This window comes from Myotis daubentonii, chromosome 3, assembly GCF_963259705.1.
Source record: "Myotis daubentonii chromosome 3, mMyoDau2.1, whole genome shotgun sequence".
Lineage (NCBI taxonomy): Eukaryota > Metazoa > Chordata > Mammalia > Chiroptera > Vespertilionidae > Myotis > Myotis daubentonii.
This window is the reverse complement of record NC_081842.1, coordinates 192,255,402-192,272,006: the sequence shown is the minus strand read 5'-3', so window position 1 is coordinate 192,272,006 and position 16,605 is coordinate 192,255,402. Positions and strand designations below refer to the sequence as shown.

Below are 16,605 nucleotides of genomic sequence, written 5' to 3'. Positions count from 1 at the left end.
GGCTCTGACTTGATCTTAAATCACATCTGAGACCATTGATTGCTAGCAGAGCTTCATGGGGTAAAGGGAACAGTTTTCTTATCTTAGTTTATTTCTTTGAGACAATTTGTTCTACAGATTTATCTTTTTAACGTTTATTTAAACAAATTTGAGTTTTATTATGAGTTGTTTGATTAAAAGTTAAAAATCTATGGGGAACGCTTAATCATACTTTTTTGAATCTGTGGGTAAACAATCATTTTAATGTTTATAATAGCTTACATGCATAGAAAAACACTTGTACTACTTCAGGTATGTTAAACCTTTGTTCTTTAAAGTGGTGAGTGGGTTTATAGTAAGTGTCTCTCTGTGGGAAACATGGAGGAAGTGAGGGAAGATATCTTTATGGCCTCTTCTACTTGGCTTTCAGGGGCTGATAAAAGAACTATCTTCTGTAATTTCCAAAAAAAGATATCGGTTATATTTTTTTAAGTTCATGTGATTCTGACCACTTTAAGGAGTCTGCTGATTAGAGTGGTAAAAGGTTTCTCAGAATTTCATATCACTGAGTGGCCAAACACACTGTTTTGTATTACTCTTTATATTCAGTGCTACCATAGTATCTGCCATATAATAGGCATTATTAATATTTGTTTTGCATGGTATTTATCAGAAAATTGCTCTAAAAGCATATTTCTCTTTTTGATCTTAAATTACCATAATGACTAAATTGGGAGGGTTTCCAGTAAAAGAGGGAAGTTAAAACCTACCTCCATTTATTTAACTGTACTTATTCATTTGTTCATTCAACAATTTATTGTTCACTTTACTGGCTCCTGGGCTGTCAAAGTTGAGAAACACCTGGTCTCTGCCATCAAGGTTTTAGTACAATGTGATAAACAATAGTAGAAATACATACAGGACGCTAAAATGGTACAAAGTATGGGATGGGGTATCAGGAAATGCTTTCTAAAATAAGAGACTCAGACTGGGTTTAGAAGGATGAATAAAAATTAGCAAAGCTATGAAGGGGAAGAAGAGTATTCTGGGCAGTAGATGAGCATATCTGAAAGCAGAAAGTGAAACATTAAATATTCTGAAACACATTTTGGGTTCCCTTTCTCTTTGAGTCAGTTTAGTACTACTGATTAAGTCAGACAGGCCCTGGTGGACTTCCTGGAGTGGAGGCTGAACCAGCACACACTTGGGCCTTGGCAGATGTATGGATGTGTACTTGCAGTGGCCTGGAACCTTGAGCTGAGAACAGGAGGCTCCTTTGGAGCACAACCCTCCCACAGGGTACTCTTGGGATGCCTGTCCTGGAATTACCCAGGGCAGTAACAAAGCTCTCTTTTCTTCTTTAAACCAAGCCAGCAGGATGGGATGTCTGCTAGCCTTTGTGTTTGGAGCCGACCAACAAACATACAGTGGCCAGCACAATGGCATTGTTGGACTTCAGTGAAAAGTAGGTCGAGGCCCAGTCCTTCCTCTGTCGAGGGCCCATCCAAAGAACAGAGGTTCAACAAGCCACTGATTTGGCTGTTTGACATTGATGCTGGTTTCTGACTTACTGATAGCACATAAGATTACAGGATCTCTTCCCACTGCTTCTCTGAACACCTCAATTTGGAATCCCTGAATTGCCTTTAACTCTTTTTTTCCTCAGTTTCATACCTACCACTCACTTGCTAAATTTTTCTGCATATTCTAACTCTAGCCCACTTTTTCATGCCTAAAATAGCACTCTAAATCAGGCATTTGGTCATCTCTCATGTGGTCTGTTGCAGTACCCTCCCTTCAGCCCTTCTCCTGTACTTATACTTTATGCAGGGAAAAAAAGAATAACTACTAATCTCTGTACTTTATATTTGTCTTCCATGAAATGGAAATGAATCCTCAACAGTGAATGATTAGCCAGGCCTCAGTGGGGGGAGGGTAATCCAGGTAGAGGGATCAGGAATGTGTACAAATGTGCTGGTAGGCAGGGACTGAAATCTTTATAAGCAGGAGTGAAAGGCTTTGTTTGCCATGCTGATTGTGGGTTTTATTCTAAGAGTAATAGGGCATCATTAAGAGGAGAGTGAATTCAGGTTGACATTTCAGAAGGTTTTGGCAGTATTATGTAAAATGGATGGGAATAAGGACTAAGCATGTTCAAGATATACGAAGGAAACCAGAAGACTAGTTAGAAAGCTAAACCCAGGGGAGGAATAATGATGATGAGATATTGATTGTGGGGGGAATGCGTTGTGTAGTATGAGGTAAGCATTGTGTTAGACATACTCTGTACACATTATATCTTTTAATTATTACCTGCCTTTGATTAAACATCGCATCCTGTTGATTCTACCTCAGAGATGTCTTCAGATATTAACCTTCTTTTCATTCTTTCTGCCATTGTCTTATTCAGGCCTTTATTGCCTCCCACCTGGATGATTCTAGAAACCTTATAACTATTCTCCTGGCCCTAATTCCTGACCTTTCCATACAGTTTTTTTGTTTTGTTTTTGGTCTTTAATCCTCACCCGAGGATATTTTTCCATTGATTTTTAGAGAGAGTGGAAGGCCCTAGCTGGTTTGGCTTAGTGGATCGAGCATCAGTCTGCAGACTGAAAGGTCCCGGCTTCACTTCCGGTGAAGGGCACATGTCTGGGTTGTGGGCTCGATCCCCAGTGGGGGTGTGCAGGAGGCAGCCAATCAATGATTCTCTCTCATTATTGATGTTTCTCTCTCTCTCCCTCTCCCTTCCTCTCTGAAGTAAAAAAAATATATTTAAAAGAGAGAGAAAAAGAGAGAGAGAGAGAGAGAACCCTGACTAGGGCCAGGGCCAGGGAGGAGCCTGCAACCGAGGTATGTGCTTTTGACTGTAATTGAACCTGGGACCCTTTCGTCCGCAGGCTGACACTCTGTTCACTGAGCCAAACTGGCTAGGGTTCCGTTAGTTTTTATATTACTTCTTAAAAAATATATATTTTATTGATTTTTTTACAGAGAGGAAGGGAGAAGGATAGAGAGTTAGAAACATCGATGAGAGAGAAACATCGATTAGCTGCCTCCTGCACACCTCCTACTGGGGATGTGCCAGCAACCAAGGTACATGCCCTTGACCGGAATCGAACCGGGACCCTTCAGTCCACAGGCCGATGCTCTATCCACTGAGCCAAACCGGTTAGGGCTATATTACTTTTAAAATGATATTTCTAGGTAGCATATCTGATCATATTATTGTCCTGTGTGAGAAAACTTTTCAGTTGATTGTCCTCTTCTACTACTGTGAACTATGGGCAGAAATGGCCCCACTTATCTTTGTTTCCATATAGTAGGTTTTTAATGTTTGGTGGATGGATCTTCCTCAGGACAATCCTGCTAATTAGGTGGCAGCAAATGATCTCTGCTAATTGGATAGCAGCACATTTATCTGCCTTGGGTAAATGCTCCAACTTTAGTCCAGTCAGGTAGATTTTTCAAAAAGGAATATTACAGTTGAAATTTTCTTCAGAGCCTCTCAGAATATGGGTTTGAACCACTGTACAGAGATAAGCTTGTTTGGTTGAAGATCAATACATTGATAATTCAAAGTAAACTAAAATAAAAGCAAGCATTTTGTATTCTTCTACTTACTGTTATGATCAGGTGAGGCTACTATAGCTCACTAGAATCAGCAAGAATTGGGAACAGGAGCTCTGGGTGGAGTGAGTGATAGGTATTGCCTAGTGCTGCTCCAGAATATGCTCTGTGTGGACACATTTATGTGTATCTGTGCCTGAGTTGGTATCATCAGAGCCAATAGGCGATATATGGAAAGAACCATACTTTCAGCCTAGACAACTCCTAACTATCTTTTAGGATCCAACTGAGATGTTACTTCCTCTCTGAAATTTTCCAAACTCCTCAGGCAGAGTCAGTTTCTACTTTCATACCCTTAGTATTTATTTCTGTTAAAGGCCTATTGGTATTATTTTCTTGCCTGTGTGTCTTTCACTGAACTTCTTTAAAGTATAATCTGAGTGTTATTTTTATGTGTTTACTATGTGCTAAGCAATCTTCAGTCACTGGGGGATATAATGTTGATGTAAATGAACTGGTTCTTATTCTCATACTAGAGGCACGGTGCACGAATTTGTGCACAGATGGAGTGGGGGAGGCCAGTTGGGGCCAGGCCAGCCGCAGGAGGTTGGCCAGCCACAGTGGGTGTCATAGCGATCAGTCGTTCTGATTGCTTGGCTTTTTTTGTTTGTTTGTTTTGCTTTTCTTTTTGGACTTTTAATTTCTTTATTGATTAGGTATTACATATGTATCCTTATTCCCTCATTAGCCCCCCATTCATGCCCTCACCCCCCTGTTGTCTGTGTCCCTTGGTTAGGCTTATATGCATGAATACAAGTCCTTTGGTTGATCTCTTTCCCTTACCCCCACCTTCCCCTACCTTCCCTCTGAGGTTTGATGTTCTGATGGATGATTCTCTGTCTCTGGATCTGCTTTTGTTCATCAGTTTATGTTGTTCATTATCCTATCTAATAAAAGAGAAACATGGTAATTGGCGTACGACCGATACCCTTCCCATTGGCTAATCAGCGAGATATGCAAATTAACTGTCAGCCAAGATGGCGGCCGGCAGCCAGGCAGCTTGAAACTAACATGAGGCTTGGTTGCCTCAGTGACGGAGGAAACCAACGTTCCCTTCCTGCGGCTGCCTCTGAGCTGGCATAAGAAACATTGTAACGAATACCACCCGACTTCAGCCAGCAGATTGGCAACATTGTAAGCAAAGGCCAGAAACCTACTTTCAGCCGGAGGCCTAAGAGCTGGAGCCAAGCCTCAAGCTAAAGCTGGCCCAGAATTAAAAAAAAAAAAAAAAAAAAAAAAAAAAAAAGGAAAAAAGGAGCGTTTGGGAGTTCAGTCACCCCCAGCCTGAAAACAGCCCTCAGCCCCTCACCCAGACTGGCCAGGCACCCCAGTGGGGACCCCCACCCTGATCCAGGACACCCTTCAGGGCAAACCAGCCGGCCCCACCCGTGCACCAGGCCTCTACCCTATATAGTAAAAGGGTAATATGCCTCCCGGCACTGGAATCAGCATGACAGGGGGCAGCACCCAAACCCCCTGATCGCCCTGCGGCTCTGTGTGTGACAGGGGGCGGGGCCACAACCTCCCTATCCACCCTGCTCTGTGCCTGATAGGGGGGAGCTCCCCCCCCCCCCACGGGCCCTGCTCTGTGTGTGACGGGGTAGAGCCATAACCTCCCCCTCGGCCCTGCCCTGAGTGTGAGAGTGGCGGTGCCCCAACCCCCTGATCCGCCCTGCTCTGTGGGTGATAGAGGGCAGCACCCCAACCCCCTGATGGGCCCTGCTCTGTGTGTGACAGGGGGTTGCTCCACAACCTCCCCATCGACCCTGCCTTGAGTGTGACAGGGGGCGGCGCCCCAACCCCCCAATCAGCCCTGCTCTGAGCCCGACCAGGGGCTGCACCTAGGGATTGGGCCTGCCCTCTGCCACCCGGGAGCAGGCCTAAGCCAGCAGGTCATTATCTCCCGAGGGGTCCCAGACTGCTAGAGGGCACAGGCCAGGCTGAGGGACCCCCCCCCCCCCGAGTGCACAAATTTTTGTGCACCGGGCCTCTAGTATTCTATAAATGAGTAAGATCATGTGATATTTATCTTTCTCTGACTGGCTTGTTTCACTTAGCATAATGCCCTCCCGTTCCATCCATCCTGTTGCAAATGGTAAGAACTACTTTTTTACCGCAGCGTAGTATTCCATTGTGTAGATGTACCACAGTTTTTTAATCCACTCATCTGCTGATGGGCACTTAGGCTGTTTCCAAATCTTAGGTATGGTGAATTGTGCTGCTATGAACATAGGGGTGCATATATCCTTTCTGATTGGTGTTTCTAATTTCTTGGGATATATTCCTAGAAGTGGGATCACTGGGTCAAATGGGAGTTCCATTTTTAGTTTTTTGGGAAACTTTTCAAGTCTTTTCAATCGTTGTTTTTAATCTTAATATTTTTGTTCAGCTGCTTTGGAGAACTACGAAGAAATACAAAATCACCTTACCCAAGAGTTTTGAGTGGGTAATTTTGTTATTTCTTGTTGGCTGAAATCTCCCTTATGTTGACATTGCAAAGACACTGTGCACTGACAGAGGACAGGAAAAAGTGTTGTCTTCACAGCCCTCTAAAAACTTAGGAAGGCAAATGACCATTTCCTATAAAGTACAGAATAGTATAATAAACTAGAGGCCCGGTGCACAAAAATTTGTGCACTGGGGGGGGAAGGGGGTCCCTCAGCCCAGCCTGTGCCCAATGGCAGTCTGGGACCCCTCAGGAGATAACGACCTGCTGGCTTAGGCCTGCTCCCGGGTGGCAGAGGGCAGGCCCAATCCCTAGGTGCAGCCCCCGGTCGGGCTCAGAGCAGGACCGATTGGGGAGTTGGGGCGCCTTCCCCTGTCATGCACAGAGCAGGGGAGATTGGGAGGTTGCGATGCCACCCTCAGTCACGCTCAGGGTAGGGCCGTTTAGGGGGTTGGGGCACCACCCCCTGTCACACTCAAGGCAGGGTCGATGGGGAGGTTGCGGTGCCACCCCCTGTCATGCACAGAGCAGGGCCCATCAGGGGGGTTGGGGCTCCGTACCCTGTCACGCACAGAGCAGGGTCAATCAGGGGGTTGGGGAGCTCCCCCCTCTCACTCACAGAGTAGGGCCGATAGGGGAGTTGGGGCACCACCCCCTGTCACACTCAGGGCAGGGCAGATCAGGGGGTTGGGGCTCCACCCTCTATCACCCACAGAGCAGGGCCGATCAGGGGGTTGGGGCACCGCCACCGTCACATTCAGGGCAGGGCCGATGGGGAGGTTATGGCTCTACCCCATCACACACAGAGCAGGGCCCGTGGGGGGGGGGGGGTTGGGGCGCCGCCCTCTATCACCTACAGAGCAGGGCCGATCAGGGGGTTGGGGCGCCGCCACTCTCACACTCAGGGTAGGGCCGATGGGGAGGTTATGGCTCTACCCTGTCACACACAGAGCAGGGCTGATCAGGGGGTTGAGGCTCCGCACCCTGTCACACACAGAGCCGCAGGGCGATCAGGGGGTTGGGGAGCTCCCCCCTATCAGGCACAGAGCAGGGATGATCAGGGGGTTGGGCGCCTTCCCCTGTCACGAACAGAGCAGGGCGGATAGGGAGGTTGTGGCCCCGCCCCCTATCACACACAGAGCTGCAGGGCGATCAGGGGGTTTGGGCGCTGCCCCCTGTCATGCTGATCCCGGTGCCGGGAGGCCTCGCGGCTCCGCTGATCCCGGTGCTGGGAGGCATATTACCCTTTTACTATATACAATAGAGGCCTGGTGCATGGGTGGGGCTGGCTGGTTTGCCCTGAAGGGTGTCCTGGATCAGGGTGGGGGTCCCCACTGGGGTGTCTGGCCAGCCTGGGTGAGGGGATGATGGCTGTTTGCAGCTCATCACACACCCTTCAGGGTGGGGGTCCCCACTTGGATGCCTGGCCAGTCTGGGTGAGGGGCTGAGGGCTGTTTTCAGGCCGACTGAAGCTCCCAACTGCTTCTTTTTTTCTTTTCTTTTTTTTTATTCTGGGCCAGGTTTAGCTCTGGCTCCAGCTCTGAGGCCTCTGCTGCTGAAAACAGGTATCTGGTTTGTTTAGGTTCTATAATCGAAACTCTGTATCAACTCCAGCTCTGAGATCCCGGCCGGCTGAAAGCTGGTTTCTGGGGCTTTGTTTAGCTTCTATATTTGTTACAATGTTTCTTAAACTGCAAGCTCAGAGGCCGGCAAGGCAGGCGGGGAACGTTGGAGTCCTCTGTCACTGAAGCAAGCAAGCCTCATGTTAGTTTCAAGCTGCCTGGCTGCTGGCCGCCATCTTGGCTGGCAGTTAATTTGCATATCTCCCTGATTAGCCAATGGGAAGGGTAGCGGTCGTATGCCAATTACCATGTTTCTCTTTTATTAGATAGGATAACAGCAACAGAGGACCATAAAGCCCCACATGTGCCGGAAAAAAGCAAGTTTGCAAAATTTAAGTGAGAGTAACATCCTATATAATAAAGGGGGAATTGCCGAAACCGGTTTGGCTCAATGGATAGAGCGTCGGCCTGCGGACTGAGAGGTCCCAGGTTCGATTCCGGTCAAGGGCATGTACCTGGGTTGCGGGCATATCCCCAGTAGGAGATGTGCAGGAGGCAGCTGATCGATGATTCTCTCTCATCGATGTTTCTAGCTCTCTATCTCTCTCCCTTCCTCTCTGTAAAAAATCAATAAAATATATATTTAAAAAAAATAAAAATAAAAATAAAGGGGGAATATGCAAATTGACCATCACTCCACCACGAAAGATGGCTGCGCCCACCGTGGAGACGGGGGAGGGCAGGTTTCCGTAACACAAAATGGCTGTGCCCACAGCGGAGATGGGGGGGTGTTTCCGTAACACAAGATGGCTGCTCGTTTCCGTAATGAGCCTTAACGAGCAATCAGCAGGGACCTGAGGCTGCGCTCCCCCAAACCCTCCCCCTGCTTGGGGTTTGACGGGACCTCAGGCTGCACCCCCCGCCCCGGCACCAGGCCAGGGGACCTGAGGCCGCGCCCCCTGCCCGGCAGGGAGTGATGGGGGGCCTCAAGCTGCTCCCCCCGCCTCAGTGCTGGGCCAGGGGACCTCAGGCCGCACCCCCGCCCGGCAGGACTTGATGAGGACCTCAAGGCGTGCCCCCTGCCCCGGTGCCAGGCTGGGGGCCCTGAGGATGCGCTTGGGGACCTGAGGCTGCGCCCGCCACCCGGCGGGGCTTGATCGGGGACCTGACGCTGCACCCCTCACCCTGCGGGGCTTGACGAGGGCCCTGAGGCTGCACCTCCTACCCGGTGGGGCTTGATGGGGGACCTGAGGCTGTGCCCCCAGCCTGGCGCCGGGCCAGGGGACCTGAGGCTGCTCCCCCCACCTGGTGGGGCTTGACAAGGGTTGGGTCGGCTGGGTCTGGATCTTGCCCAATGGGGGTGGGGCCAGCTGGGTCTGGGTCTCGTGCGATTTTGAGGCACCACGGGTGTGTGGTAACTTGACTCTGGGTTCTGCAGTGCGCCCCTAACTCTGACAGGAGGAAGATTTTCATATACATTTTACTAATTTTCTTTCATCTCTGACACTTCTATTATAGAGAAAGGGCAAATAGTAATATTAAAATATTTTCTCTAATTAATCCCCCTTTAATGTGCATGAATTTCGTGCACTGGGCCACTAGTCATATAATAAAGAAAAAGTAAACTGCCTAAGTGTCCAGAATTCAGCCTCCACAGCATACATCCATTTTCAAGCCATTTCAATGAAGACTTTTCTTACAATAAACAAACAAAAATGATGAAAGTTCTATTTACTATGTTGGAAATGCAAAATAAAGAAATAAAACTGCTAATTCCATAAAATATTTGGAACTAATTTTGTTTTCATAAATACATAAAATGATGTTGGTGTTTATCTCTTTTTAAAGTTTCGTCATTCATTCTTACTGTTTAAAAAAAACACATTCAAACTAATGTCAACCTTTAAGAATAAACTTTGGAATATTTAAAAAAACATGTTTGGAAAAATGAGCCACATTTTTCATTGCCAGAATTATGCTTTGTCCTTGGTAGAATCATCTTTGTTCCTTCTTTTTACATCCCAATGATAAACCCTGACCCTATTGACTTCAGTGGCAGTCAGTAGATCTCAATGAAAGTCAAGGTCTTCCTTAAGAGAATCCAGATTCTTTGTGGCAGTGGGTAAATTCTTTTTCAATGATGCCTGAGCTTCATCAATATCATATTCAAGCATTACATTAGCCCCCAACCACAGACACACTTTATTGGTAGGAGGAACTGAAGCTTTGCCATACAGGTTATCTGCCAGTAAGAATCTGGTCTCCACTGAATTGATGGACTCCTTCTTCTGCATGTATTTCCGAATTTCTAAAGTCTGCTTAATTTCTGGAATCTGACCCTTTAGCCTCCTTTTCTTTTGAGCAAGGTTGAGTTCCATAAACTTATACTTCTGGTACTGTTCATCCAACTTCTTTAGCACTGTATCCACAGTCTCATTCCCAGGCTGTTTCATGTAGGAATCCACATCTTCCACAAACACAGCCTCAGGAATCCCCAGGTGAAGCCACTGCCCGTTCCTGAATCGAGTTCTCCTAAACCACAGCCATCTCTAGCCTTGCTTGGCTTTTATATATGTAGATGGATGTGGTGGGAAGGGGAAGGGTGCTCAATAAATGTTTGTTAGAAATAACCTGAATTGATAATTCTTATGTGGAGAACTGAGTATCCACTTATCTGTCCTTTTGGCAATTTTTTTAGGGTGTTGGCATATGATTTCTTGCATATGTAATGTTGTTTAGTAAACATACATTTATCTATTGAGCGCTCTCTAGGAAAAGGAGTCTTTTTAATGAAATCAAGTATCAAACACAAATGAAATGGCAGGAACTCTGTTCTAATATTTTATTAGATCATGTAGATAAGAGGCAGGTTTTGGTGTAGGTGAAGTTGAGGGACAATCACTGAGGGGTATTGAAGTACCTAAAATGTGGTTGATACTATAGTTTTCTGAACTTGAAAGTTTAAAAGAACAATAAGAAATGGAAAGTGTAAAAACTTCTCTTTCTGGTAAGTTATGCAAATATATTGCTAATGCCCTAGGTTGTTTTGTAGGGCTGACCAAGGGAGTGGTCTGGAAGAAAAAGACAGCGAAGCAGCTGTTATTCTCATCCGGGAAAGCTGAATGTGCTAGTGCAGTTGCTCTTGTCTCTGCTTCCCTGATTTGCTCAGAGGACATACCAGCTGAGTCTGCACTGGGAGTTGCTATGGGGAAGTAAATGTTCCAACTAATGGGCACACCGTGTGTAGCAACTTAGAAATCTTCCTTGTTGGCAGATCTCAAACTTCCTTTCCTCATAGATGCAAAAGGTCTTGAGACATTGAGAAGTTATGGTTTCTGAGGCCCAGAGACTTGCTGATAGCCCCACCAGAGTATTCACCAAAGGCCAGCAAGAGAGATTGGTTGTAACAATAAACTTCGTTTGGTTTCCGTCTCTGGTTTGTACTTTTTCCATTTTGCCTGGAAAATTCAGAGCCTAGCCAGTGTAGATTCCTCACCTTGTCTCACCTTTCTTCTCTGCTCTCCATCCTCTGGCTTGGTCTGTGAATTTCTCAGGCCTTCAGAGACATGGCTGAAGAGAGTAGATGTGTTTCTCTGAACCAGAATCCAAAGTTCTGGCTTAGTCTGGCCTACAGATAGTGCACATACAGACAGCCTTTACGGCAGCTTTTCTGCATGGCCTCAGACGGGAAACCTGAGCGACTCCTGAAGTCAGGCCTTCCATGTTACAGTGTCACCCTGCCAAACAAGTGAACCACCACCCCTTCAGATCTTTCTGATTCTCAGAGCTAAAGGAATTTGTCTGCATGATTAGGCATCAGCTTTATTGCTCCCATGTAGCTTGGAGTTTGCAGGTTCAGTTTCTTTTTAGCAAATGAGCACTTCATATGTGAACGACAGACAGATTCAACTGCAGTGAATAAATGAAGGAAGGCGTTGTGCTAATGCCATCAGTATGCCTCATTTTGAGATTTCCAAAGATGGATTATCAAGCAGGATGAAGCAGATCGGCAGGTTTTCCTTTTGAGAAGTTAGGTGTATTTTTAGCCATTCTCTCTGCCTTGCCAAACCTGATCCGCTTCATCCAAGGATCTGAAGTGCTGCATTGTGCTGCCCCCAACTGGTTCTTTTAGTGCTTATGTTACCACATCAGAAAATCTCAGATTATGTGGCACTTAAAATTTTTTTTAATATATTTTTATTGATTTCAGAGAGGAAGGGAGAGGGAGAGAGAGATAGAAACATCAATGATGAGAGAATCATTAATCAGCTGCCTTCTGCAGGCCCCCTACTGGGGACCGAGCCCACAACCCAGGCATGTGCCCTTGACCAGAATCAAACCTGGGACCCTTTAGTCCGCAGGCCGGCGCTCTATCCACTGAGCCAAACCGGCTAGGGCTTAAATTTTTTTTAAGCACTTTCATATATTTGTATTAGATTCTCATAATAACATTGTGAGTTATATGGATCAGAAATGATCACACCTACTTTATAGGTGGGAAAACTGAAGGATAGCTTTATTAGTTGACTTGTCCAAAGTTAAATGACTATTGAAAGGCAGAATTCGCCCTAGCCAGTTTGGCTCAGCGGATAGTGTCGGCCTGTGGACTGAAGGATCCCAAGTTCGATTCTGGCCAAGGGCACATGCCTGGGTTGCGGGCTAGATCCCCAGTGGGGGGCGTGCAGGAGGCAGCCAATCAATGATTCTCTCTCATCATTGATGTTTCTATCTCTCTCTTCCTCTTCCTTCCTCTCTGAAATCAATAAAATAAATATATTTTTTAAAAAAGGCAGAATTGGACTAAAATTCAGATCTCTTGCCCTCGATCCTATTAAGTTCCCTGGTCTTTTGTAAATTCAGTAATACCCCCCATAGTAGGTATTAAGAGCTTAATTTAGACTTGGAGGAATTTTCCCCCTTTTCTCCCTTGGAAGGAGGAGGGAGATAATACCAAATCATGTGAGGTTTGGATAAATTCATTAACCTAATTGGCAAATAACTTTGAGCTCCTGTTTTGCATGAGGCTCTCTGATTTGGGTGCTGTGGTCTCCTGCCTCTGAGGTGTAATGTAGTGGTAAAGTATATGGATGCTGGAGCCAGGTTGCCTGGGCTTGAACCCTGGCTTTGCTCCTTAATAACTGGGTAACCTTGGGCAAGTTTGTTAACGTGTAAATGCCTTTGTCAAATGAGGATCATAGTATACTTTACCTCATAGGGTTATGTGCAGTGAATGAGATAATTTTAAGTTCTTAGAATAGTGCCTGGCACAACGTAAGCACATATAAATAGCTATTAGCTGCTGTTATTATCATCATCTCCATATAAATGCTTATTTTCTCTTTTTAAAAATATTTTTATTGATTTCAGAGAGGAAAGGAGAATGAGAGAGAGAGAGAAACATCAGTGATGAGAGAGAATCATTGACCAGCTGCCTCCTGCACATCCTCCACTAGAGATCAAGCCTGCAACCTGGACATGTGCCCTGACCGGGAATCGAACTGTGACCTCCTGGTTTATAGGCCGACACTCAACCACTGAGCCACACCAGCCGGGCACTTACTTATTCTTTTAAAAAGAAAAAGCAAAACAGCCCTTCATGGGTATGTAGGAATGACAAACAGCCAGATTTCTTAAAAGAGTACATCTTCACAACCTTTCTCCATAGTTTTCTCTCCTATTCACTTGGGTCTTACTCTGGTCTTAATCACTTTACTGAAAGTGCTCTGGCCATGGATGCCAGTGACTTAGTTATAAATTCTGTAGATACTTTTAATGCTCATCTTACTTGATACTTTCGGTCTTTTCCTCTTTGGAGTATTATCTTTCTTTGACTTCTGTGATGATATTCTTACTTGGTTCTTCTTTTCCTGCCTGCTTCTATAAATGTTCTTTTCTCACCTTACATGTTAAACCCTGGGAAATTTCATACATTCCTTGGCTTCAGTGATTACTTTAGCTCAATGTTATTGCTTCTTAAATCTTAGTGTCTCTAGCCTAACTTTGTTCCTGAACTTTAAACAACTCTCTATATGACACCTCCACTTTGGTTGTTCCACAAGCCTTTAAACTCAACATCGCCCTCAGAGAGGAAGGAGAGGAAGAGAGAGAGATAGAAACATCAATGATGAGAGAGAATCATTGACTGGCTGACTCCTACATGCCTCCTACTGGGGATCGAGCCCGAAACCCAGGCATGTGCCCTTGACTGGAATCTGAACCTTGGACCCTTCAATCTGCAGGCCAATGCTTTATCCACTCAGCCAAACTGGCTGGGGCTCAAGTTTTGTTTTTTTGTTTTTTTTTACTCTGCCATCTAAGTACATTTAAAAAAAAAAAAGTTTTTATTGATTTTAGAGAGAGAGGAAGGGAGAGAGGGAGAGAGAGAAGCATCAATGAGAGAGAAACATCTATTGACTGCCTCCTGCATGCCCCTTACCCACAACCCAGTCTCGATCCCCATTTACCCTGACTGGGAATTGAACCGGTGACCTCTTGGTACATGGGAGGACACTCAACCAACAGCCACACCGGCCAGGGCTCTAAGTACATCTTGAATCTTGCTCTGTTCCATTGCCTCCACGACTGCCTTAACTCAGACACCCTTCTTTCACCAGGATTATTGCAATACTCTTCTATTTTTCCTTTTCCATATTCTCTACTCTATTCTATCATACCATTGCTAAAATAATATTTTCTTTAAAAGCAAATATAAATGTTATTTTGTCTAAAAGACTTTCTTTTGTTCCCTGTAGACAAGGTGGTAAAGTCCATATATCAGTGGTTCTCAACCTTGGCTGCACATTAGAATCACCTGGGAATTTTTTTTTTAATATATTTTATTGATTTTTCACAGAGAGGAAGGGAGAGAGATAAAGAGTTAGAAACATCGATGAGAGAGAAACATCCATCAGCTGCCTCCTGCACACGACCCACTGGGGATGTGCCCGCAACCCAGGTACATGCCCTTGACCAGAATCGAACCTGGGACCTTTCAGTCCGCAGGCCGACGCTCTATCCACTGAGCCAAACCAGTTTCGGCTGGGAATTTTTTTAAAATCCTAAGGTGATTCTAATGTGCAGTCAAGGTTGAGAACCACTGCCATATATCTTAGCAAAACATATCAGCCTCACCTGCTTCTTTTGGCCATATTGAGTAAATTGGTTTTCTATGTGCATCATGCATTTAACCTATATGTTGCATATGCTATTCCCTTTGTGTGGACTGTGTTTCTTTTATGTTCCCCTAGGTTATCCTTTTGACTCCTTATTTTCTTTGTGCAGCTTTCTCTGACATGTTCAGATTGAGTTAGTAACTATTCTGTTTTCTATATAGCACTGTGGTGGTACATGTACAAAGCTATATTTTAGCATTTACCAAATGATGTTGTTTGTATCCCTTATAGATTGTGATCTCCTTAAAGAAAGGTATCTTTGTGTATAGATGCAGAATAAGCCCTCAGTCACCTAAAAAACAACAATGAACAAAACATCCAGTCTCTATCTTCTAAGTGTTACTCTCTAGTGGTTTCACCACCAGCCTTATATTCCTGACAAATGGTAGCTGGGTTTTCTTTGTTTTACAGTATATCAACGCTGGAAACCTGGAACAGTTGCTAGACAGTAACCTGTACTTGCCCTGGACTGTGAGGGTGAAACTGGCCTATGACATAGCAGTGGGCCTCAGCTATCTTCACTTCAAAGGCATTTTCCACCGGGACCTCACATCTAAGGTACGAAGGCTTTCCTTGCACCACTCGACACTGTCCTCCATTACCAAGAGAGCGGTGTTAAGAAACTAGTCATTAATAAGCTTTGAAGTGATAGTGTTCTCTTATAGATTTAACATTTAATCACAGAGGATACAAATTAATGCTCTATATAGCTATTCCTTAGAAAGCCAATCTCGGCTCACAGCAGGTACCTTTCAGTGCCGAGCCAGGCAACACATACATCTTGAAAACCTTCACGCTTTAATCTCCTGAATATGTGTGTTGCAGGAGCAGATGGCGTGAGGAGGGTTAAGAGGTTCTTGCCCAATAGGATGACAGCAGTCAAGACAATGTGGGAGCCTGTCTCTTATTGTTCTCGCTCATGGCCTCCAGGAAGTAGCTCTTAACTGAGAGCAGGAGTTCGGAGATTTTTAGTCACTTGAGTGCAGGTTTTGAGGGCCATAATGTACTGACCCATTTTCTATGTGTGTGATTGGGTTTCTGCCATTCTGCCAGTTTCTCTTTGGAGTTAGCTGGTCTCTGTAGTATTCTCTTGCTGTCCAAATTGCTGTGTGACCAGGTTAGAAAACAGTTGCTTTTAGAGGAAGTTGGCCATACTACAGGCAGGCACCACAGGGCCAAGTGACCCAGGATACCACTGGGACAAGACTTATATAAATAATACTGTTTGATCATTGATGTGGGAAATACAAGTCATCTAATATGACTTATGTCCAAGAGCTGGTTTAAAGTCTTCTAGGAAGGTATATGGGAGTTTTGTACCTGCCCAAGAATAGCAGTCATTTTATTCCCCATCCTCAACATATACACATGCACACATATACATGCATACACATTCCCACACCTCTTCTGTCATGGATGAGGGGTAAGGGAGATTGTTATAAGAAAAAGTTTGCAAAGAGAACAAAAGCAGGCTGTACTCTCAGAGAAGTGAGTTTCTTACTACCTCACACTAGAATGATTCTGGTGTTCCAAATAGTAGTAATGTCCCTGAGGGATCCTGGCCATTGGTTGATAAACTATTACACAGAAAATAGCTTTAGGGAAGGTGATTGTAGGGCCCCTGGGTGTGGCAGAGCCATGTATAGTCAGCTGCACTGTTAATAAAGTAGCACTAAGACCAGCAAATGGAAGGTGGTGACCAGCTGAGGCCTAGTTGTGAGGTGGCCTTTGTCTTCCTCGGTACCTGCAAGGACTGGGCAGTTGGACAACTGGGACCTGGAAGATGGTATCTTTTCCCCTCATCAGCCTTGTCTCATCC

The 16,605-nt window shown here is 45.3% G+C and overlaps 1 protein-coding gene and 1 pseudogene across 7 annotated transcripts in view; one reads left to right on the top strand and one right to left on the bottom strand.

Moving 5' to 3' along the window:
- Window positions 1–16,605, top strand: part of TESK2 (testis associated actin remodelling kinase 2) — a 125,777-nt gene that overhangs the window by 98,669 nt on the left and 10,503 nt on the right. For 6 of the 7 annotated variants that reach the window (XM_059689941.1, XM_059689939.1, XM_059689937.1 and 3 more), the window contains one exon: window positions 15,198–15,344. The exons of the other annotated variant lie outside the window; for it this stretch is intronic. In XM_059689941.1, coding sequence (XP_059545924.1) covers window positions 15,198–15,344 — 147 coding nt within the window. The remainder of the gene's footprint in view (window positions 1–15,197; window positions 15,345–16,605) is intronic. 7 annotated transcript variants of the gene reach the window in all.
- On the bottom strand, window positions 9,362–10,134 carry LOC132231202 (prefoldin subunit 3-like; annotated as a pseudogene).